Source organism: Nesoenas mayeri (genome assembly GCF_963082525.1).
Source record: "Nesoenas mayeri genome assembly, chromosome: 19".
NCBI classification, from domain to species: domain Eukaryota; kingdom Metazoa; phylum Chordata; class Aves; order Columbiformes; family Columbidae; genus Nesoenas; species Nesoenas mayeri.
The window spans coordinates 5,862,205-5,886,466 of NC_137568.1; the positions used below are offsets into that span (position 1 = coordinate 5,862,205).

General features: G+C 45.7%; 1 protein-coding gene across 1 annotated transcript; it reads left to right on the forward strand.

Annotated features, from left to right (window-relative positions):
* Nucleotides 1-3,305: 3,305 nt before the first annotated feature.
* Nucleotides 3,306-4,454, forward strand: LOC308047812 (urotensin-2 receptor-like; the record flags this gene model as incomplete). Its single annotated transcript, XM_080356557.1, has 1 exon — nt 3,306-4,454. The coding sequence occupies one exon, from the start codon at nt 3,306-3,308 to the stop codon at nt 4,452-4,454; it is 1,149 nt and encodes a 382-aa protein (XP_080212683.1).
* Between the last annotated feature and the right edge of the window lie 19,808 nt (nt 4,455-24,262).

Sequence of the window (24,262 nt, forward strand, 5' to 3'; positions counted from 1 at the left end):
TCTGCCATTTCCCTGGGTAACCCACCCTCCTGCAGGAATTTAACCCTCCCTGGCCCAACTGCTCTCACAATGGTTTTGCTCAGGCAATATCAGCCATCAGCGCTCATCAGTGCGATGTGAGGAGGAGCGGAATGGCTTTTTGTATCACTGGTCCTGGGATGAAAACACCCTTGAGATTGTGCATCCCCAGCTGGCTCTTGGCTAGGTGGGGGGAGCCGCCTAAACAAGCCCCGGCTATCAAAATGCTGCTGCTTTAAAAAGGCTCTTCGCTGGCTGCAGTCAAAACCACGCTATGCCTCACGTCACCGAGGAACAGAAATAGCAGGCATGAGTGAAGGGAGGAGAATGAGAGTATCAAGAGCGCACAGATTTCAAACATACTTGGCGAGGTAGCGCGGTCCCTTCCTGCCGCTGCCCTTCCAGATGCGACGGAGCACGGGGATCTCTCGCTGGCTGCCCAGGAAGGAGGATTCTCTTTTTTTCCTTTTTCTCTCTCTCTTTTTTTTTTTTTTTTTCCTTTTTTAAGCTTCATCTTTAATGCTACAAGATTTGCTTTTGTTTTATTTCTTGTAGGAAACTTCATCTGCTGGACTTAAAGCAAGGTTTGAGCAGGAGGAATTCATTTATGTTTGTAGCTACTGGAATGTGCATGGTACTCCTGTGTGATAATAATGTAGAGGAAAAGGCAGGATTGGCTGGGAAAATTGCTTAGACCATAAGATGCTTGAATGGCTGCTTGGAATAACAAGTTCTGTATTGCATGTGTGCATGTGAGTGTGTGGATTTACGTACAAGTGCAGCAATGACAGTAACTTTAAAACAATGCGAGGTTTCCCCAGTTTGCTTAATTTTCCTCCTGTAGGAGTGAGGACTTGCCTCGCTCTGGGCTCTGTCTGGAGGCAGGTGAAGTGGCCGGATTGCATTTAGTGCCATGGGAATTTTATGAATGAAGCAAACGGCAGGTTCAGTGGCAGAGGAGCAGAGCGGGAGATGCGCGGCGCTGAGCTCTCTCTGCAGGAGCTGTCACGGCAGGGAACCTCACAGACGTGCGCAGGCAGGGCGCGGATCTGCTACAGGTGCCTGGAGCTCAAAGTGAAGCAGCTGCAGGAGGACAGGACCTGGGCCATGGAAACACACTCCTGAAAATGAGCTATTACAAATCCAACTGAGCTCGATAGCTGTGTGCATGACCAGCTCTGGGCTTGGCTGGAGCACCCCATGCAGAGCCATTTGTTTCTGACCAAGTGTGTTGGAGATTGTGTGGCAGAGGAGCAGGCAGAGCTCGCCGAGCGTCTGCATCTCCTTCATGCGTGATGCTGTAGCTGCCAGCACAGCTCATCCATGGATATTGATGAAGTGGACAACGAGAGAACAAGTTGGTGAATGGACAGGCTGGCAACACATATCCAAAGCCATGCAGGAGGAGACCACACAGCACGGCCGGGGAGGGAGGGGGTAGATTTGGGTTTGCAAGGTCCAAGAAAGCCAAGATGCTGGTGAAGCTGCTGGAGAGCAGCCCAGAAGAATGACGTCCCAAAGGAGCACTGAGCACTGCAGGACTGTGCTTCGTCTCTCCCCCTCAGACGTACCAGAAAGAACTCTTGTGGGAGATGAGCTCTGTGTATTGTGTTTTTCTCTCTCTTTTTTTTTTTTCTTTTTCGCCCCTATCTCAATTGTTAAGCAAGGAGAAGTCTCTCTCTGTCCTATATTGATCTCTTTTATGCAGAGTTTTTGCATGACATCTCCATAGCACCCATGACCCACAACAGGTGATAACAGGAAGAGAAGAAGATGAGGGCAAGCCCTGAAGAGGATGAACACTGTCCATCCTCTAGTGCTACAGGGGTCACTGTTGGGGTCTGTCGCACAAGGGCAGCAGAGGAGGGTCTGGTGCTGCGATCCGGCTGCCAAAGAGCAAGTGGGAGGAAAGAGGGAAAGGAGTCAGAGCTGGTGTGGAGGCAAAGGGACACCGAACTCACTGGGAAAAGCTGCAAAATTTAAAAAATTCCCAGGACAAAACCAACTCAACCTGCCCAGCGGAATGAGGCGGAGGGAGGTCTTTGCCTGCTGAGCCCTGCAAGGACAAGGTGGTCCAGAACCCCTTCTCACAGCATTTTTCAAATAAAAGGACAATCTGAGCTCCATAAAACACCTAGTGCAAACATACTTCTGTGCGCAGTGACCTTTTGGTTGGCACAGGCTTCTAGTATGTCTTAAAATTTGGGCATTTTAGCTACTTCTTCAGTGTTTCCCACAGGTATGTGTGATCACCCTTTGCCTACATGCAGAGTCAGTATAAATTCAAAGCCACACAGCCACTATTTATATAGTGTTGGGCTCGATCTTACCACAAGCTCCTGCGTACAAAGAGCGATTGCTTGTCTAACACACTACAGAACAATCTCACACCTCGCTGAATAAGGCTGTTTAGACAGGTTCACCGACAGGTCTGTCTGAAATACCTCCATGCGTGGACACATGAAAAGCTGTGGGATCACACTTGACAGAGAGCATGAAAAGAAACAGCATTTACAGACATATGAAACCCACAGTGCAACCTACAGCTTGCTCTATAGATAGAAAATGTGTTTTCTTTCTCCATCACTCAACTACAATTTGAAACTGCAGGTCAGGACACAGCAGGAGCTTCTCATTCAAGGAAACGTTGCTCTGTGGAAGCACTGCAGAAATGCTGGGCAGGACTTTGAGTGTATCACTTACACAAAACAGGCAACAATTTGGCTGCAAGTGGTAAATCCAAAGGTTGGTTTCCCTCTTTTGGGGTCTTTTACTTCTTCAGAGCTAAGAGCTTAGCAAAGAGGTATAAGCAATCATGCTGACACGTCTGTAAGTTGCCATTATGGGTTTAGGAAGGACGCTTTTTTCCTCAACCCCAAACTAACTTTAAGGATTGCAGCAAGTGGTTCCAATGATCAGCTCAGTCTCTCTTGTCTCTTTTCCATGGACACGCTAAAACATGTCACTCCTCAAAGCTGTGCTCGTGTAACAATAGAATGAACCTTACACATGAGTGGCCTCAGTGCGGAAGACCTTTGGTACATGTAAACAGATGCGTACTCAGGGACAGGTACCTTCTAAATGATAATTCGTGTTGATTTGGCAGATTTCTAATATGTTGGTTTCTGATGTCTTTCCTCTAGTGGAGAATGCAGATCATCCTTGGATGAGACCCTGCTACAAAATGGTTCACTGTCTCCCCATGGTCGCATTTCTCGGAGCAGAAGAAACAGATCTTCGCAGCCCTGTGGCATGAGCAAAGCCTCTAGCATTCAAAGGCCAGGAGGATGTCCCTCACTGATGAACTGGAGAGCCACTTTTCCGCGACCCCCTACATGGTGACAGACACAAGCGAGGGCAGCCTGTTCAGAATCGGTCCCAACGCCTCCACCAATGCCACCGGGGATGGTGTCCCAGCCGCCGGTTCCATGGAGGACATGATCGCCATCTGCACCATCGGGACGATCCTTTCCCTCATGTGCGTGATCGGGGTGACAGGCAACGTCTACACCTTGCTGGTGATGTGCCATTACTTGCGATCATCTGCCTCCATGTACATTTACATCATCAACCTGGCGCTGGCGGACCTGCTGTACCTTCTCACCATCCCCTTCATTGTTGGGACCTACTTTATTCAGAAATGGTACTTTGGGGACATTGGCTGTCGCATTCTGTTCAGTCTGGACTTCCTCACTATGCACGCCAGCATCTTCACCCTCACGGTCATGAGCACAGAACGTTACTTTGCTGTGCTGAAGCCCCTGGACACAGTGAAGAGGTCCAAGAGTTACCGAAAGGCCATCGCTGTTGTCATCTGGTTGGTATCACTGCTGCTCACCCTCCCAATGCTCATCATGATCCAGCTGGTGCAAAGGGACAACAAAAGCATCTGCCTGCCCACTTGGAGCAAGACATCCTACAAAGTCTATCTCACCATCCTTTTTGGTACCAGCATCGTGGGCCCAGGGGTAATCATTGGCTACCTTTACATCCGATTAGCTAAGATTTACTGGGTGTCGCAAACAGCATCTTTCAAGCAGACCAAGCGGCTGCCAAATCAAAAGGTGCTCTATTTAATCTTCACAATAGTGCTGGTGTTCTGGGCTTGCTTCTTGCCTTTCTGGATATGGCAGCTCCTCTTCCAGTATTATGAATCCTTACCTTTATCTCCCAAGGTGATGAAGAACATTAATTATCTGACAACCTGTCTGACCTACAGCAACAGCTGTATCAACCCTTTTCTCTACACCCTGCTCACCAAAAACTACCGGGAGTACCTGAAGAACAGACAGCGGTCCCTTAGCAGCAACAGCGGGTACTTCCAACGGAGGAATCGTTTTCAGAGGATTTCGGGGAGATCCCTGTCCACGAGCAGTCAGCACTGCACAGAGACATATGTTCTTGCTCATGCTCCTTTGGGAAACAGCAGTGCCTGAAGGTAAAATATATCTCCCAGAACAATCAATATTGACTTCAATGTTGCTTTGATTTAAAGTGTACATTGTAAAGGCAAAGCCTTAGCAGATCCATCATGTGCACACATTCAGTCCGGAGGCCGTGCCGTATGTCTGTTCTCATTTTCTTCAGTGCCACTGATTTGATGCTAGCAACATTCAGCTGAATATCTATCTAAATAGCCTCTCGCTTTTTATCTTTGTATTTTATAGTGTACGTCTCCTCAAGTAGCCATCAATAATGAAAGCCTATAACAGGGCCATGTTTTTTAATAGTATCAGCCGTCTCACAGAGTTTAAAATTATGTTATCCTGTGAATGGCTGTAGTTTGCTCTTTCTTTAGCAGTAATGCTAAATTTGTAATTGTACGAGGACTAAAAACAAAGAAATAAAGACAAAGCAGCTGCTGTTTGTGACGTGTAATTTGGTTTGAATTTGGGGTAGGACTGCACAATGTGCATGAGGCATATCTAGGGGTGTTTGTCCTGGTTTTGGTCATATTCACATTTATTCTATGCTCATGTATGCACTGGGCTTGATGCTCCATTCACAGAGATGTCTGTAGTGGAGTTACACCATGGTTCACGCCAGCCAGCCAGGATTCCCATGACAGTGCCACAGGGAACACTCAGCATCCCCTAATGTGGTGACCCCAAACACATGAACACCCATGTTGGGGAGCATCACCTATCCTGGACACAGGTATCTGCCCTCGTCCAAGAAGGAATTGGGAACCTCTGCTGTTGTTATTCTCAGGGCATCCATCAACAAACTGCAACATCCAGCCTGAGGGACCAGACCTACATCACCGAGGCCAGCAGGAAAGGACAGAGGGAGAGGAGGGAGGGTGAGGAGATGTGATTTCCAATGGGCAAAGCTATGCTATCTGACCTAATGTTCTCAATTATAAAAGCACTGGTTCCCTTCTAGAGAGTTTACTTCTTCCCTTCACAGGAGATTATTTTGCTTTACTGCTACAAAAAGTGACTATAGCCCTGCCTACACCACAAACACATTGCCTGCCCTGGCTTTCACTGATAATAAGGAATCATTGGTATAAATATATCTTCCATGATGTCTGGCGCTTGCCCAACAAGTCTAAAAGTACCTTCTCTGGGATGCTGCCAACACCTGTAAAGGAGCCCTCTGCTTGCATTAGCCCCGTTACCTCATTAGCAAGGATACAACGATGCAATGCCAACACGACTCTAACCAAGTTACAGAATTAGAAGCAAATTAACACTTAGGAATAAATTCTGGCCTCCAGTGTGATACTCCATTTGGCAGTGAACTCCGCTTGCTTACACAGAAACGGAATTTAGGATTTAAGCATTTATTCCCCTCCAAGGTATTTAAATGGCCATTGCTCATGAGGACAGTGAAAACTCTGCTTCCAGTCTCCCTGGGTTATACACTTGGAAAAGAAATTGCCTCTTTAATGCATAAAGTTTGTTATGTATGAGGAAGATTGCACATGTCATGAAAGAATATTCTCATGCATGCAGTTTTACGACCCTGCTTGCAGTGCAGTATGTTGCCCAGCACGTCCTACTTCAGGATAAGCCCCTTCTTGATTGTAAAGGGGCAGAAACACCATTATATATGGCTATTTCCTACACCAACAGTACTTGTTAGTTTTCAGACACTCCTCGGTCTGGAGACACACTAGCCAAAGCCCATTAGAGAGACTAAAGCATCACTCACCCCTCCTTAAGGAAGGAGGAGTCTATGGATGGGAGGTGAAGAGACTTGCTATATTCATTAACTCATTTTCCGCTTTCACAGTCAGGTGTTCATCATAGGTCAGAATGCAAAATTTTGCCTCCTTTTTTTTCTTTGAAATTACAATTTTAACTTCTCCTTGCTCAGAAATAGCCAGACAAGCTCAAGACAAGCACAGCACAAGCGCTTCCCATCATTGTGAAGCAACGACACAGCGGGTTGAACCTTTAGACAGCACAGTCCATCTTTGCTCGTATCAGACAGTCAAATGAGAAGGCGGTTTGGAAATCTCAACTCATCCAGGCTTTACACACCAGTGAGTGAAGAAGAGTTACCAAAAGACATGGCAGCAGATTTGTCCCCAGAATTAATCAGTCTAACCCCTTTATCCCCAGCGGGACTGCTCTGATTAACGTCCCCAAGCCCACCACAACCAACACGTCTCAGAAAATATCTGCACAAAGCCTCTGTAGGTGCAACAGGCACCCGAGGAGCAGCACGAGCATCGTGCCGTGGAAGCAGGGCCATGCTAGAGGTCCTGCTGTGCCCAGGGAGCTGAGCTGGGCTCAACGCCGGGCACAGGGGTCCCTGCCCCGCCGAGAACACGCAGCCGCAGCCCTGGGCTGCACGGGCTTATTTCTTGTTTCTGGTTTGAAGCTTGTGCTGTGTTCTCCACAGGGGCTTGCAAGTGTGTTTGTCAAATCAGCACAACAAAGGCGAGAGAAAAGAAGATACCCGCAAGTCAGGGAATGATTGCAGGGGATGTGTCCGTCAATACCGGGTCATCTTTGAATGCTGAGATGTTCCATTAAAGCATTTCAATCTCCCCCCCAGGCTGAGATTTTTTCTCTCCTTCAAACACTCGCATCCATCACCACTCAGCACAAGGGAATATTATTCCATGTCTACAGGTAAGAGCAAGGCTCTGAGCAGTTCACACACAGCATATACCCCAGCTCTGCATCCCAAACTAACTTTACCAGCCACACTCAGATATCAAACATTAGACAACTGTCACCTTGAAACCAAACAGCAACTCAGCCACGAGAGCCGGCTGAATATAAATGGAGGTGTCCTGGTAGGCAGCGAGGTCCAAAGATAGAACTGCCTCCTCCAAGATATAAATTAATTGCTTGGTTAGCAGTAGCTATAAAATAATTATTGTGCCCTGTTTATTCCTCCTTGCAGAAATCTACCACCAGTCAAAGATCCAAGAGCTGATTTTTTCATAAACAAAATCTGAAATCAGTATAAAAAGGATGCTGCAGGTGGCAAAGTCAAAACTCCGATGTTTTGCTCATTTAAGCCAGGCTGCATTCAGCAGTGCCTCAAAACTCACAGAAAGTGCAGCTGTAAATACACAGGGTGTCCAGAAAGGGCCAGGACAGAAATGCTGGTCCCTGTGGAGCTCCTACCAGCTGGGAAAGGTCGGTACCCACTCTGGTGGCTGAAACAAGCGGCAAAATACAGCTGGGGCCAGGCGATGTTTTCAGTTGGATAGTGTCTTTGCCAGAAAAGGATGACGTTTGTGTTTACCCAAACTATTTGCAAATCCACCCAGAAATTCAAGAATCCTTCTGGAAAGGTGTTTTTTTTTTTTTTCTTTATTTCTTTTAATTTTTCCAAATACTGAATTGTCTCATTTCAGCCTTTAGGAGGCAAAACAACACAATTTCTCACTTCCAGATGAAGTTTTATTCATCGGGTTTCTTACACTCAATTTTAAAAACCCTCTGCCCGTTTTGTTCAAACCAAAGGACTCTCACAAGAAGTTCAAGTTGCAGAGCAGAGAGCAGCTGCTCCCTGTGCTGTGCATCCCTGTCCAAACCCACCAGGATGGGGTGGGCACCCCCAGTGGGGAGCAGTGCAGCAAACACCCTCTGCCCAGGTCCCAGAGTCGCAGCAACCACAGGCGCAAACCTTCTCTGATTTAAGCTGATCGAAACCCTCAGTTATTATTATTCCTTCTGCAGATCAAACTCCAGCTGTCTCCGGTGCAACACTAGAGAATTCATTGAAATAAAAAACTAAAAGTACCTGACCTTCTCTCATATTTGGCCAGTTTTGCGTCAAAGTGACACCCAGACATGTTGAATATCATCCCGTGCACACCCGGATCTCGGCCAGCTCTGCATGGGGATTCCTACCATCTATTTATTGCATGAGCTGCCATATTCTAGAAAAAAAAGTGACAATTCTAAGTGATTCTGATCACTTTGGCGTGTCCAAGTTCAATATCTCAGCTGTAAGTGCTGCTTACACCCTGGTACACCTGATTTGCCGATAAGGATACTGATCCAGGCATATCAGAAACGTGGTGGAATCAAGGCAATCAAGGAGACAATGTAATAGAAAACAAATTATGCTGCAAGAATAGGGAGACATATTTGAAAATGTGCTGGAAAAGGAGAGGCAGAGGGAAAGCAGGCAATTTGTTGCTGATTCCTGGTGTTTCAAGGCAGTAAAACTGAAAGCTAACTGCAAAGGTTGCAGAAAAATATCTCACCTTGTTGAGTGAATGTCAAGCAGCAGATAAATGCATTGCTGATATTAACAAAGAAACACCTACGAGGAAAATTAATCTTAGTTTTACACACCAAATAATGGACCTCGGAGCTATAACACGTCACCAGCCAAATGTTCAGCAGCAATGCAAGAAGCAAACAGGCCAGTTGTGCAGAAAGGCAGCAAGAGCAAAACTGGTTCAACCCAGCCCAGCCATTTCTGATTTAAAACTGAGAGATTTTCCTCAGTTTCTCAGCTCTCATGTTACTGAAATACATCAGACTGTCACATGCAATGACCAAAGGTACTTCACATCACTTAGTGTACACTGTGAGTGGCGAAAACCCAAAAACGCTACAGGTCTGAATGCTACAGGACACAGCACATAAGTCCAACATGGACCTGACTCCTGCAAGTCTCCCCAGGCAGCAATAAGGCCAAATCCCAGCAGTTCACCAAATGCAGTTGGCACAGTAAACATTTTAAGAGAAAATTTAGCTCGCTTTTATTCTGCTTTCCCAGGAACAAACACCCCATCAATATATTGGGATATCAAGGAGTCTACCAGTCAAAAAAGTCAGAGTTTTATATGCAAATTGAAGGCTTGTTGCTAAATTCAGTCTTCCCAATGTTTATCACCTGGCAAGGCATCTGTCTGCCAGGAGAGCTCGTGTTTTTGCCACAGGAAAAAGTGCAAATATCATAAATCTAGTTTCAAAGAGCAAAACACTCAAGCATGCATAATTTTAACTGTCATTAAATTTAATTACATGTCAAGTAGCTGCTGTTACTAGTTTAAAGCTATCTAGGAAGAGGATAAAACAACAGAATAACATCAAATATATATAAAAAAAGAATCAGTGAAAGAACCTGACTCAGTGAGAGAGTGAAACATCCACCGACACAGGACCAGACAGGACAGGATTTATCACAACAGCTCTGACTGTAACCACCGTCCTGGCTGATTCAGACGTCACACATTACACGCAGACATCCTGTAACTCCCATTACAGCTAATTCATTGGCATCAACTGCAGTTCCAGCCACAAAACATTCAAGACCTGTTTTTTCAGATGGGCCAAAGGCATCACAAATGGTGCACCCACCAATGGACAGATCCTCAAAATAAATCAGTCCTCACGGAAAAGAAAGGTAAATGCCAATAGTGAAGCATGAGCATCAGTAAGGAGGTTTTATCCATTGCACAATGGCAGCAGGTAACTACATGCATTGGGAACCAATGTAGCAACACTCCTTCCAAGGTTTTCTTTTGCAGGAAATCACAAATTATTTCAACTACTGAATCTGCTGCACAAACCTGAGCGCACATGGGCAACAATGGTGCGCTCCGGCTTTTCCTGTGTTTGTGTTTATTCAAAACACTAAGGGAAGCACACCCATCCAGCCTCCTGCTGATTGCTTGTTTAGTTTATGATTTACTGCTCAAAGGAGAGAGTTACATAATTAATTCATTAACTGCAGGCGTTCTACAAACAGAATTGTTGCATCCCAAATGTCTGTGTGAGCTGGTGAGTCACTAGTACTCTGTGACATCTTCAGAGGCAGATTTCTGCTCTGTGCCCAGAACAGGGACCAGAGGGATCTCGGTACCGAGGACAACCAGGCTGTGGCAGGATGACACAGTGTGACACAAGCCCCAGCAGCTCCTGGACCAGGTGCCCTTGCTGGACAACATCTCTGGTGGGGTGGAGCACTCCAGAGAGTCCACTTGGGAGATGCTGGACCTGACTTCAGCTGAGAAGCAACTCCACTGAAGTCAAGGGAGAAAAAAGAAATCTGTGGATTTTATCTTTGCCTTACATTATTGCCAAAATATTTGGATAGTTTGGCAACACAGAGCAAAACGCGGAGAGGAAGAACGCAGGAGCGGAGCAGTAGGTGGGTCCCACCTGGCGTTGGCTGAAATGTGCAGGTGGCCTATGGAAAAGAAAGTCTAACTGTGAAGGTTATGGGCCAAACCACACAGGGAGTCCAGGACTAAGACAGAGATATAATACAGTTCAGGCATGTTTAAGTTTGCACAAAGTCTGCCTATGTTTTCAAGCACAGCTAAGAATCTCTTATTTCATGCAAGCTGTGCTTACCAAGGAAAACCTACAGGGCCAAGTCTCAATACAAATAGGTTGATTTTCATTGGATTCAATGCAGCTGTACCAATTTATGCTATGGCAAAAAAAAACACCACCCAAAACATTTTTGGCCCTTTGACTCCAGTAAATATGAATTTCAGTTTTCTACATTAATAAGAATCAAGATAGCAAATGGTCTCATGAATGATAATCAATTTACCAGGACTTGCAGTATTCAAATGGGAGGCCTACCCCAAGTCACATCAGAAACAGTGCAGAACAATATAAAATAAGGTGGAATTTCCAAAGTTTTCCAGTCCTTGGAGCATCAGAAAACGGTGCATTTCCTCTCTTTAAGCGCAGCCTGTGCTGAACCTTCCTGTGCTGTTCCAGCCTTCTTCTTCATGGCTGGGTTTCAGTACAGCAGCTCTGGCCATCTGGCTTCATTAAAACATCATCGTGTCCCCGGCTTTTTTTGATGGACCAAAAATAGTAAGAGCAGTTCCCCATTTAGCAATCCCTCATTTAGCAGTGCTAGCTGGTGGGTTGATTACAATTTAGGTTAGCTAATTAAAGAAGAAAACATCTTTGTAAGCTGCTGGGGCTTGATTTGCTTTCTGCTGTCTAAAACTCCTTCTTTGATTTGAAACCTGTGCTTTAAAAGATCTGCTTTTGGGCCAATATGCACCAGAACATACCCTGAAGCAAACACTGTGATGCATGAAGAATGGTGCTCAGCCACCAAAGACCTAAAGTCATCTTTCTCCCATTCTGCAGGAATGCTGGACTATTAAAATCCTTACCTGCAAACAGAAGCCTATAGGCTTTGATACGTGGGCTTGGAGTGCTTGAGGATTATCTCGGGTGCTTTAAGAATCACAAATATCGGCTTTAGAGAATTTTCTTAGAGGAAAAAACCCTCCTCAAAGCCTTGGTGGTGAAAAGCAAAATCCCAGCCTATATCCGCAGAGCTGAACAACAAAATACCCTTCCCAGGGACAGGCGGTGGTTCCTGTGCCCTCCCCACACCAGGGAATCACTGTCCCCCAGAACAAAGGGGAGCAATGTGGTTGTGCTGAAAACATGTGGCTGAAATCGACGAAATTCTAATTAAACTGGCTCCAGCACAGACTTTCATGTGAACCCAGGCCAGTCAATTAATTTTTTGTGAGTTTCTCATCACTAACTTGCCCTTTCTTTCTCCCACATTTTGTCCCTCGTGTCTATTTAGGATATAAATTCCCCAAGACACTGAGTACCTCTCGCAAAACCTGCATAGATGCTCAGTACAGCAGGGCCACGAAGGTGACCAGTGACTTCAAAACCAGCTATGATACAAACAACAAATTTCAGCTGCTAATGTTAAAAGCAAAGGTATTTACTACAGAGAGGCTTTAATCCTTGACAAAGCTGTTGCTGTGGTGTCAGATGTCCATACATACCTTGTCTCCCAGGAAATAATACAGAGTCTTTTATTGATTTTTGCTCTAAAACTTATTACTTTTTTACATTAATAGCTGCCTAGACACTATTTAAATTGACTTTTTAAAATGAATTGTAACTAGGGCTAGTTTTTGAAGTAGGGATTATATTGTGAGCACCCTCAAAAATCCTGAAAAATCATGCTAGGTCTTATTTTCAGGACAGGTCTTATTTTTGGGGAAAGAGAGTATATAGCACACATCATCTGTGCTCCTGAGCGAGGAAGGGACAGCACACGTGTCTGCAGCAGCAGAGACCTCGCTCTGTGGGACATCTCTGCCCTGCATGAGCCAGGTTATAGACCTGCCTCCAGAGTCATTGCAGGATTTATTTATTTTCCCAATGAATAATAAAGCAGCCTTTCTGCCCTGCTGTGAAAAGAACGGATCTGTCTGGATATGTGCTTATGGAAGAGCTGCACTGGCATATTTGGAGTTTCTCTGACTGGTCAGGTAAATCCATCACTGACATGTAAAAATGCTGCCCAAATGGCTTAGCTATCACTTTGCATATCTTGGCTAAGGAAAGCAGGCTAATGTCAGATGACCTTAGTATTAGTTCAATGCAGTTGTTTCTCCTTTGAGAGGGCAGCTGGATTTCCAGCTTTGGGAGCTTCAAGTATCCATGGCACTACCCAGCACTGCCCTGACACCCCCACAGCCAATCTGAGCCTACAAGCTACATCTGAAAATTGGCTTGGAAGGGTTTAGAAACTGTAGAAACTGCCTTTCATGGGGCTTCTCCGCACAAGCCTGTGAACGCCTGCATGTGTTACTGCTGCAGCTCAGCAACCTGCAGAACTGCTCCTCTGGGGTAGGAGGTGGGAACATTAGACCGGAGCAAAGGTGTGAAACAGGGAGGCGAGCTGGTGTGCATGGAGGAAAGGACTTTTGAGCTTTGGGTAACAGAAGTTTGCCAGACAGGAATGGACAAGGCCTGTGCACAGCTGTCTCCTGGGGGTTACCTCTAGAAAAGCCCGTACCTCAAACTGCTGAGCTCTGACCAGGAGGAACGGCATGTCAGGGTGTCCCCTCCGCCTCTCCTCAGGAAGGTCTGGACCTTCAACAAGTGTCAATACAGAAAAGCTCACAATATTTGCTTTCCTTACTGAAGTCCTTTGAGATCAATGCACAAAACAACAGGACACTCTATACTGCTTGGATCTTCGCTTTAGCATAAACTAACACAGAGTTATATGTTTTCTTTATTTCTAAGTGAAATAATTTTCAGGAAGAGAGAGGATCTGCCAGGTTGGTTGGGGAAGGGAGCAAGTAATATCGGATACAAGCCAGGGAGACCTGAGAGCTCTGCCCAAGGCCACGCTGAGCCGAAACCATCTACCTGGTATGGTGCAGGACAACTTCATCCCTGGGGGATTGGTCATGGCTTCGCTGCAGCACCGGGGTACGCCTGGGGAAAAGCTGAAATGTGAACACCGCTCAGCATGCCGCCGCTCACCCAGAGGCACGACAATGCCGAGTTATCCTTGGCAGCGCTCCCCCGAGCTGAAGTGATGTTTATAAGGCCGCTTTTTTAAATGAAAGAAAAATATACCCGAGTTGAGTTATATGGCAGATGTTTCTTCAGACTCAAGCTTGGCGGGGGATGCAGAATGGGATTGTTCTGGCACCACCCAAGGCAGCACTCTTGCGGAGGTTTCTCTGTTTTATGTATTTATGTAAATCTTGAGAACTTTTTGTTCTCTTTCAGGGCTGTGCAGAGCCCACGTGGCAGAAGGGACTTGCCGATGCCCATTGATGGGGGAACCAAAAATTGTCTATGGAGAACAGAATAACCACATAGGAGAGTAGATACACATCAGTGGGCATATGCACATGGTTGTGTTACCGTGAAAGTGCTGGGAAGAGGAACTGTGTAATCCTTTTGTGCATGACAGAGGCAGACGAGTGCCACGTTCAGTGCACACATATGGCTGTGCACATGAGCAACGGCACCACATTCCTCCCGACACGCTCCGAGGCAGCTTCCTTAACATTCCTAGTGGGCCAGCAGCAAAGACAACAGAGCTGCCTTTCAGGTCTGGAAAGAGCAAGTGTATGCTTTGGATAAAGGGTCACAGCGAGACGATCAAGAGCCATTTGCACTGATTTTCATCCAAGGAATTTTCCCAGACTTCTGTATCACATCTGCTTAGCATCACCCCACAGCCGCTAAGCATCTCCTGCTGCAAGGTGCCAAACCAGCTTAACAAAGCCAGGGGAATACAAGAGCCTTGTAATAACAGCACCTAAAACTCCCGCAAGGGAGGAACAATTTGTCCTTTGCCATTCCTGTAGCAGAAAATTATACTGGGCTACAATGAATTTCTACATTCTCTGTATCCATTACATTGGAAAATCCTCAGCAGCAGTAACAAGCTGCATTACAGCTGGCAAACACAATTTCACAAAGCAAGGGCCCATCACTGCACGCGAAGGGTGGGCAAAGCATCACTTGCAAGCACTTTGCCACACCTGTAATTACACAAATGTGAAAATGGATGTAAAGACTGCCCAGGAGCTCAGTTTATTAACAGCCAGAGGCACAGGGGTGAGAACCCATCCCAGTTTCAAGGAGGTGACCTTGGTGTCCATGCCCTCCTACAGTCGATGTAGTTAAGTGCACCCCATGGCTGTTCTCCATCCTGGGAGGGATTTACCTCTTAGTAGGGACTAAACCTAATGAAGAGTCTCCACACACAGCCCTGGGATAGATCTGCATCACTCAGGAGTCACAGCATCAACGTCTGATCCTCCAATTTGATTCATAATTTTGTAGATAGCACAGGAGTTGCAGAAAATGTGGCTGGTTCTGAAATCAAATATCACAGGAACAGTGTGCACCCTCTATAACTAGCAGAGCCTGAATACCATTAGGCAGTACGTGACAGCAACAGAAAAATCAGAGTAATTGGCATTGTACAGTATGTGGTTATCCTACAGGAAATTGTACCTTGCTGGACCAAGCCACAATAAAAGAGCTTGATATAACTCTGCAGCTCAATGCACCGGGGCCCTGCAGCAAATCACTATTATCTGAAGCACAATAAATATGGGACCAGTTCAAAGGCCACTGCAGAGGGTGCTGAGTACCCCGTTGTGCTTAGCGGGCTTCGGATCAGCCCCCGTAGGACTGCGTGTTCCTGCTGTCTCAAGTCCCTGCCCACATTCTGCAGCACACAGGTCCATCTCACAGCGCCCCAGCTCCCTGGGGTGTGAAATGGATGCCGCCTGTTTTGGCAGAGATACAAACAGGAATCTTTTTTATCCCCTCCCAACTGCTTCTGTTTTCTTTGACAATCCCCAAGGCATTCAATATATCAGAAATTAAAGAAGCTACTGTAGAGAAACAGCAGGTGTGCATGGGTGGGAAAGCTTTAAAATAAGCACTTTAAAATTAATTACTAGATAATGATGTTGTATCTGAAGATACATGGGTAATGGCACATTAACAGCTGGCAGGACTGACAGCGCCTATTCCGCTCACACAGGCACAACAGAAATACGTGTTTTATCTCACAGCCTTTTCTCTGAAGATTTTCATTCACTCTCAAAACACTTTTAAAACATGGAGAACCGTCTGTCCAATTATTCACCCAGCTCCTCCCTTGTCCTCCCACTTGCTCAGTGCTGTGATTTGAACAAAAATGCTGGATATAGCCTCAAAAGTGTGCTCCCTTTTTTGCGGTCTCACACACATTCGCCTGTCTCCCCATTTCCTGGCCCCTCGCTCTTCTCATCAAATCAAAGTATTTAACAGCACAAGATTGCCTCAAGAGGCTCGAAAAAAGATTTACCACATGCTTAAGACATGGAAGCTCATCCAGAGCCAGAGTAGCATACTGTCACCATTCAAAAACTGCTGTAGATCAACCTCTAATTTTACAATTCATAAAACAACTCCAAGTTTTTTCCAGCATGGCACACAAAGAAAGGAAGGGAGTTGTTTTCTGTATCCTCAAGCAGCTGCATTTACACAAAGAATAACCTTCAAAACTGTCATAGATCCATCAAATCCCTGTAAGCACTTTTAGAACAACCTTCCCGCAGAGCTGGGCCCTTGCGTGGGGCTCAGATTCCCACCAGCAGCGCTGGGCTAGAAGCACCGGGGATAAAGTCCTGTCTGCAGCCAGCGGGACGGGCTGGCCCCAGCACATCGGGATGGAGAAACCATCCAGGTCCTGCCTCTTTTGAGGCCTGAAGAACAAATTACCATTTCAAGGCACGGTGTCAAGAGACGGATATCAAACACTTTGGCTCTTGGTGCTACTACAGTAATGAGAACAGATTAAGTGGACAGATGTCTAGAAACCAAGACCACAGACATCAGGCAAGAAAGGAATGTGAATCCTTCCCTAGAGGAAGGGATGCTATCACCACCGATTTTTTAACTAAGATTCATCCTGGAATATCATGTTTTATGGAAATGTTACCTTGGCACCCAACATGGGCCTTTTCAAAAGAGCTCGGTAGTTTAAACTTTCTCACAAACAGACACTTTTCCACCTTATGAAGTCACCAGCCTTTTTAATTTCCCTCTCCATCCAAGACAAAGCACGGACTGAAATCCCTGCGGAGCATGAGGAGGAGAACTTGGCTGAGAAAAACCCACACTCACGTAGCGCCAGCCCTGGACAGGGCTCTTGGTTTCATCTCCCACAAGCACTAACATTTATTCCAGGCTTTTGGTTTGTTTTTTTTTGTTTTTTTGTTGTTTTATTTTTTTTTCCCCTCCCTAAATGATTTTAAATCTCCGATGGGACTCTGCATTTTGTTTCATTCCAATCAGCAGTAACACTAGTGGCTTTTGGACTGCAAAAAGCAGAGTGAAAAAGCAGACAGCGGTGGGAGAAACAACCCACAGACATTCTAGTGCCAGCACTGATATCACATTGAATAGATATTTGAAAGACTTTAGTGGCTTGGTATCATTACTCCCAGAAGCAGCAACTGTTTGAAGCACTCCAGCACAATTTGCACTCAGAAATTCTGGTCTCTATGTGCCCAACAAATGGAACAAACTCCGGTTTGTACCTCACAGTGCAGAACAGGATGGGTTGAAGCCTCCTGGACTTTTGGTGTCTAACTGTTTCATGGCAATTTAAAGATCATCTTTACAGGCTCAAACATGAAAATCTACCTCCTCAGGAGGTGACCTGAATCAAGGGGCAGCATTTCATGGGGTAACACTGAGTGGGACCCCACTGTGTTCTGCAGAGGGTCGTGCTTGCTCAGGCTCCCGCCTCACTCCATCTGCAGGGACATGTTCTGCTGGCAAGAAGGTGCAGGGCAGGTCTGCTCTCACGAGTAACGGGCAGGGATACGCTACTAACTTAGCAGAAAGGAAAGAAAAAGATCAAAAGGCACAAGCAAGCGACACTAGGAGATGCTATCCCCTTCTAATCTTCCATAGGTCAGACCCCACATCAGCTGAATTAGTGATATACTGCAGAGACTGGGGATGGAGCCAGGCTCCCTCTGAGCAACAGGGACCTGATGGCATCTGTCCTGTGCCATTGACATGGCCCTCGACACAGCCAGGAGCAGCGGTGGGGAGCGATGCTGGCCCTGGGCGGGCACACGGGTGCCACGCTGCACCAGCACAAGCCACTGCCAGCACTGCTGATGCCAGCAGGACAGCATCAGAGGCTGGCATTGCTTTTCTCTATCAAGCGAGCCTGTTTTAATTAGCTCCATTGCCTCAAAGAGAACATGCATACATTCAGAATGAGGTGGGACCACTGATAGGGCTGGGGACGCTGAGAGAAATCCTGCAGGACAAGAGCCCACCTGCTCCTGTTATTCCACAGCTTTACCAGAGTATTTATCCGTGTTATTCTTGGCAGGTAAAACTCAACCTGTGCTGACTGTGAGCAAAAAACAAGCACACATTCTGCATGTGACCCCGTATGGGATATTCAGCAGGCACACACCTCACAGCAGGTTTTCTAACAGCATATGTCACTGGTGTCCTGGTCTAGCACCACAGGTCAGGAAAAGGTAAATTGCTAAAATCATGATCAGAAAAGGAAAAAAGGGGAAAATCCTGTAGCCAAGACCAAAACCATGAATGAGTGTATCCTGGAGAAACCTTTGGCAGGAAGACAGGGACCCATATTCTGTGGCTACCCCAGCCAAACCTAGACATCTGGCCATCCTAAGGCAATTCCCTCTTTGCCTCACTTTACGTGTGCAAAGGACTCGGAAAGCCAGCACTGCTTAAAATTAACAACAGCAGATAAGGGAAGAGCCGAGACACCACCAGCTACAGCCTGAAGCATCAGACAAATGGAAGAAAGATGCTATTGTACAATATGGCTGTGCCGGTACTTCTGATGCTGCAGCTATCATCAGCATCTCATACCAGCTGTAAATACAAGTGGCAGACACAGACACACACCCCCCAGGCTACGGTACATAAATACAACTAAACAGTCGCATCTATAGTCTTTTATCCAGTATTTATTAAAGATAAGCTTTTCCTTTGCTGCTCCCAGTTGTAACAGATCAAAGAGTTGCACAGGAATGAGTAACTTTTGGGATGATCAAAACGTAAAGAGAAATCATCACCGGTGTTTCTCACCAGCGACTAAGCTGGCTGGCTGGAGGATTAACTTCCTTGAAAAGAAGAAAGAAATTGTGCCTTATGCTGAAGCACTAAAGCCACCAGGCATTTGTTTCCTACTCATGATCTTCTCTAAATCGATTCATCTGCACTTTCAAACACAAGCCAACAAACTCATTAAACTACCAGCGTAATGTATTTGCCCCACAACACTTTTTGCCCCTCAGTTAATGAGTACGGGGAAGAAAAAAGGACAGATATGGGAACAGTTCGCTGGCACCACTATGGAGATAGCAGTCACCTTCATGCTCTGGGCAACTGATGTATTAACGGGGAATTACAAGTGACAAGTTCCAAGAAATCGTGCAATGAGGACAGTGCTCATTTGCCGTAATAAGACAGACTGGGAAAGCATCCGTTGTGATGCTATTAACTAGATCCTGAACCCAATTGTCCATCCTGTGACATGGCTCTTTTGCATCCAGGAGAGATACGTGGGCATCAAAGTAGTCTAAAATAACTATAATCAGCAAGCCACATCTCAGAGTGAGGCAAAGACAATAATTTCTTCCATGTATTTTCCTTCTTTGCCTTTCATGATTTACAAAAGACCCAGTTATTTTCTCAACTGGATTCATTTCGAGCAGGTATTTCTTCAAAGTACGCTCTGATTTTTGTCGCTCGGTTTGGACTGGACACTAGTGTCAGATGGGATTGCTACTGGTCCCACACCGGATGAAAAACACTCACGGACCTGGAATTTCTGATGAAAATTTTCACGCTTGCAAATCGACACATTTGCTTCCTGCAAACAATCACAGCAGCTTTACCCAAAAGCATTCCTGCCAGCAAACGCATTAGCTCAAGTATTCGGGGATTTGACCACAGAGGGCCACAAAAAGCAGCAGAAGCAAATGCAACATTTAATTTGACAAATATTTACTAAAAAATGGCACCTATCCTCTGCCGCAGCCATCCCGCAGTAATTATACTCCTTGCATCCGTGTCTAATTTAGAAAGCCCAAATGGAAGGAAATCATGAGGATTCTTCTGGGGAAACAAAATTTACCTTGAGTAAAATCTAGCAGCTGCCATCAGCCACCAAAAGCCCTACCAAGCTCCCAAGCGTAGCTTAAGGACAGATTTTGCCAGCTGTAGGTTACAGAAGTCCATGTTTAATAAGAGTCGACTCATCAGTAAGTTCCTGGCAGTGTTCTGAAGGGAAAGTGAGACAGGTTCTGAAAAGCACATCTCTGAGGGAGCTCACAGATCTGCCCTTGCCAGTGATGACAGTGAGAAACCTTTCACAGGGTACGCTGAGAAGATTGTTTTATGTAATCATAGAGATTTATGTCTCCCACAGTTCCAGGAGGTTCACTGCTATCCTGGAGCTCTCAGAGCAGAGGAGTCAACAGAGGAAAAATGTAACGTCGTCTTTGGATGGAGACCATATGATCATACCCACAAGGTAAATAAAGTGACCAGCTTCAGTGTTTGGTTAGGTGGGAATAAAGCAACCCCTCCCTTGGAATCTCACCATGCAAATCCTCCTGGTGCAGACAAAGCCACCGGAGCTGGAACCAGCCGTCACATCTTGGTTTCCTTCCACAGGGCAGATAGAAGCAGCTCATTATTGAAAACACTGCGTTTGCCAAGGCTTCTCATTAACAGTGCACATTTAGGCACTTAGTCTACAATGATTTTCATGGTTTGAATGTATTAAAGATGGTGTTGAAGTCTCACTTAGGGGTAGGGTGTCTAGAGTAAATGTCTATGGCTATAAACTGTAACCACAGTCCTGAATTTCCCCAGTGTTGTATAACATTAAATTCACCATTTAAATAGCACCCCAACTGAGATCTCAATGAATCAAATATATGGAAAATAAATGTCGAAGTCCATCTATGTTATTTAGTGTATACACAGGACAGAAATAATGACTACACAGAGATGTAAATCAAGGACTTCTAAAACCAGATCTGTCATTGCCCTATCAGGATTACAGCAGGACATTGTGCCACCAACTCCTGCAAGTTTTTTTACCAAGTCTCAGATGTAGAAATCCCTGGACTGTTGGAAAACCTCAACTTTCTTTAAAAAAAAAAAAAAAAAAGAAAAATAGTATACTGTTAGGTTTCTAGCCCCTCGGGTTGCGCAGATTAGCTCATAAAGATGACAAAGAGAAATCCAGGTCTATTTTCTCATACCATCCTGTGATACCTAAGCCAGTCCCAGGCCAGACTTCAGGCTCAGCTCAGGGCTAATGCTCCTGCTCCCCAACACATACAGATTCATTGTCTGCCCTCCACTCAGCACATCCGTCTTGAGAAAGCCTTGTAACAAAGACAAGGGGCAAGATAAAAGAAACAAGATAATTAAAAATGGCAAACTTTGGGTCCTCATGATCCAGCGTTTCCTCAGTATGATGGCAAATTCCTGGAGAAAGCACCACCAGAGCAGACCCAAATCAAACCCCTGTGACGGGAAGCTCGCAGGCTGCAAGGAATTTGAAATGCTGGCTTTCAACCGCACTTATATGTTGATTATAACATACAGCTCCACACACTTTGAATCAATAACCTTTTGAATTTTATGTCTGAGCTCCAGGCAGGGCAGCAGCACCTTCCCTGGATAGATTTGCTCCAGCTGCGGGGCTTGCTCCCCAAGGCAGAAGGCTGAAAAGGCTTCACGTAAGCACACTGCTGAGGTTCTCTCTAACTGGAAACGTTCCTTCTGTTATTCTGAACAGTCTGTCCATGCTTCATGGCATAAAGTGCTTTCGAAATTACAGCCCTGGAATGTAAAGCCGGAGCAGGCTGGCTGCTGGCCCTGGCTGCTCCTCATAGCCTCTTTGCCAAAGGGTATCTGGTGTCAGTAATAGAAAGAGGGGCAGAAGCATTAAAAAAAGCAAACACCTCGCTCTAGCAGCCACCCATGCAACCGAGCAAGCCTGTCTGCTTTGTGCTGCAAAAAAAAGGGGTAGAAAGAGCCCACATTTTGGGCACAACAAGCCCTCCAGCAATTCTTCTGTAATATACACTCTCCTCACATTTCCACTCCACATCTGGATTTTACCCCAACGCCGTACAACTCAGCCTCTTGAAATGGCCTCTCAATCCATCAGCACGGAGATGGAAAGCACACTGGAGTGTTTTGGGTGGGACACGCTCAGAGCTGCTGCTGCAGAGCAGGTTTGGGGAAGGCTGGACCCCGAGCCAAGAGCAGGAGAGGGCACGGACTGGGGCTCCAACCTGCCCCGGCCTCGGCGGCATGAACCAGCAGGATACGTGTCCATCCACCCCAACATGGCCAGTGCATGGGAATGCGGCCAAATGAAGCCATTTAGTCCAAGTCCTGGCCTCCAGATGTTCCCAGATAAGATAAACAGCTTTGGACTGCGGCGATCGGATTTTCCCTCCCCTCTGCTCCTAACTTATCAAGGGTTAAGAGGGCTAAAGTGCATCCGCATTAACAGCATTCAAATGCAGTTATCTGCCCCATACTAAGGCCAAAAATATATATGCATAGCCCAACCAAGCCATGATAAAGGATCACATTCCTCAGCCCCTGTGATGGCCCCTCTTTTATCAACATACCAGCCAGAAAAGAGGTTTTGGCCCCAGATGATAATGCAATAATCATCTCAACTGCAGTACGTGGAGGACATATCTTCTACATTACTGCCTGTGTTTTTAACATTAAACTCGATCACCATATTTAAGTCCAACAGAGGATTTACAGGACAAATGCCAAACACATTAAAAAGATTTTATCACATAAAATTACATCTTAAGCACTAAAGAGAACAAAAGAGAAATTGGGTGAAGGCAGATGCCAGACTGACAAAGCTAATACTGGAACTCTTTATCTTCCCAGAAAAATGACTGGATAGCTGCTGATTTGATGCGTAGCAATTAAAGAGTAATTTACACAGTGCCACTTAGTGACAAGTGTAATTATGTTCTACTCAGGGTACATATCAGATAATAATTGCCTCCAGCTGAGCTGGCGTTTGTAACCCACAAAAAGGGACCTAAATGATATGACCAAACACGGATTTCAGCTAGAAAGTTTATGGCTGACCAGAAGATCTCAGGAGTTGCTCATGGCTTTTTGATGAAAATTGCAATAGCAGCTTTATCTCCCCTGTACGAATAATTGCATTGATCTATGCCCAAATCTATAACCAAGATAAGAAGGTACAGAAGAAATCATGACACTTCTAGGACAGATCGGGAAGCTGTCCAGTCCACAAGATGGGTGCCTAAAATCTTTTTTAAAAGATGAGGTTGGCAGCCAAAGTTTGGTAGACAAAGGATGCTCCCAGCTCCACGGGCCCCCCTGGAAGCCTAAGGAACATCTATGGGAACTGCCTGGCACATACAGGAACACCCTCATTTACACTCTGCAGTGTCTTATCTGGGCTATGGTGGCTCCAAAAGACATCAGCCAGGATGCTTCTGGAGTTACCTTTTATTAGCCCCCATTGAAAAAAAAAGCCCCAGAGCACTGAAACCAGCTCCACGGCCTGGCCTTTAACACTTGCATGATAGACAAAATCTTGTCTTCAGCTATGAGCAGACTTGAGCTCTTCTACAGAGCACAAGTTCTCAGCTACATACTACAAAAGAGACCTTCAGAGTTGCTCTGAAAGTATCCCCAAAACCTTTTCAATAAGGAGAAAATACAAAATATAATGGTGTTTTCAAGCATGTACTCAGTGTTTCCCTCCCCAGACTCCACTGGTCTTTACACTGCCCTCAGGTGGGAATTGCAACGTGAAAGGGCACAGACTAGGAGATGTGACTGTAGCAGCATCATTGAAATCCAAGGGAGAAAGTTGCTATTTAGTTTAGTTTCAGAAAGTTTTGGGACAGTGTGGCTAGTGCCCCAACAACACAACTTAGAGCTAACTAGGACCTAGGCCACACACAGAGATTTGAGAGCTACAAGAAATGCCAAGAATTTCTCCAAAGGGAATAAAGCCAAGTCTACCCTTTCCCCCACAACCTACAGCTGATACAGAGACCTCATTTACCATCAATGCAAAACGTGCAGTGACATGAATATTCATGGTGAACCCAAAGCAAGTGTGAAGCGCTGTGTTGAGGTTCCCATGCAATGCTGAGATACTTGAGTTCACAGAGGTGCCAGAGTTGGTCCAGCTACACAACCCAGGGTGAACACAAGCTCTTTATGGAGCACAGACCTTCAAACTCACAGCTCATTCTCACCCCCAGAACATCCTTCACCCCTCCACATCAATAATCCAGTCAACCTACTAATCTGTAAGCTTATTAATGTTAAATTACTGTGATTTGGGAGGTACTTGTACAATTAGCAGATGAATTGCACTGAGCAGCAAAAAGCACAAAAATAAAGCGGGACTACGGTGCAGTCATAACAGCTGAGCTCAGGAACATTTT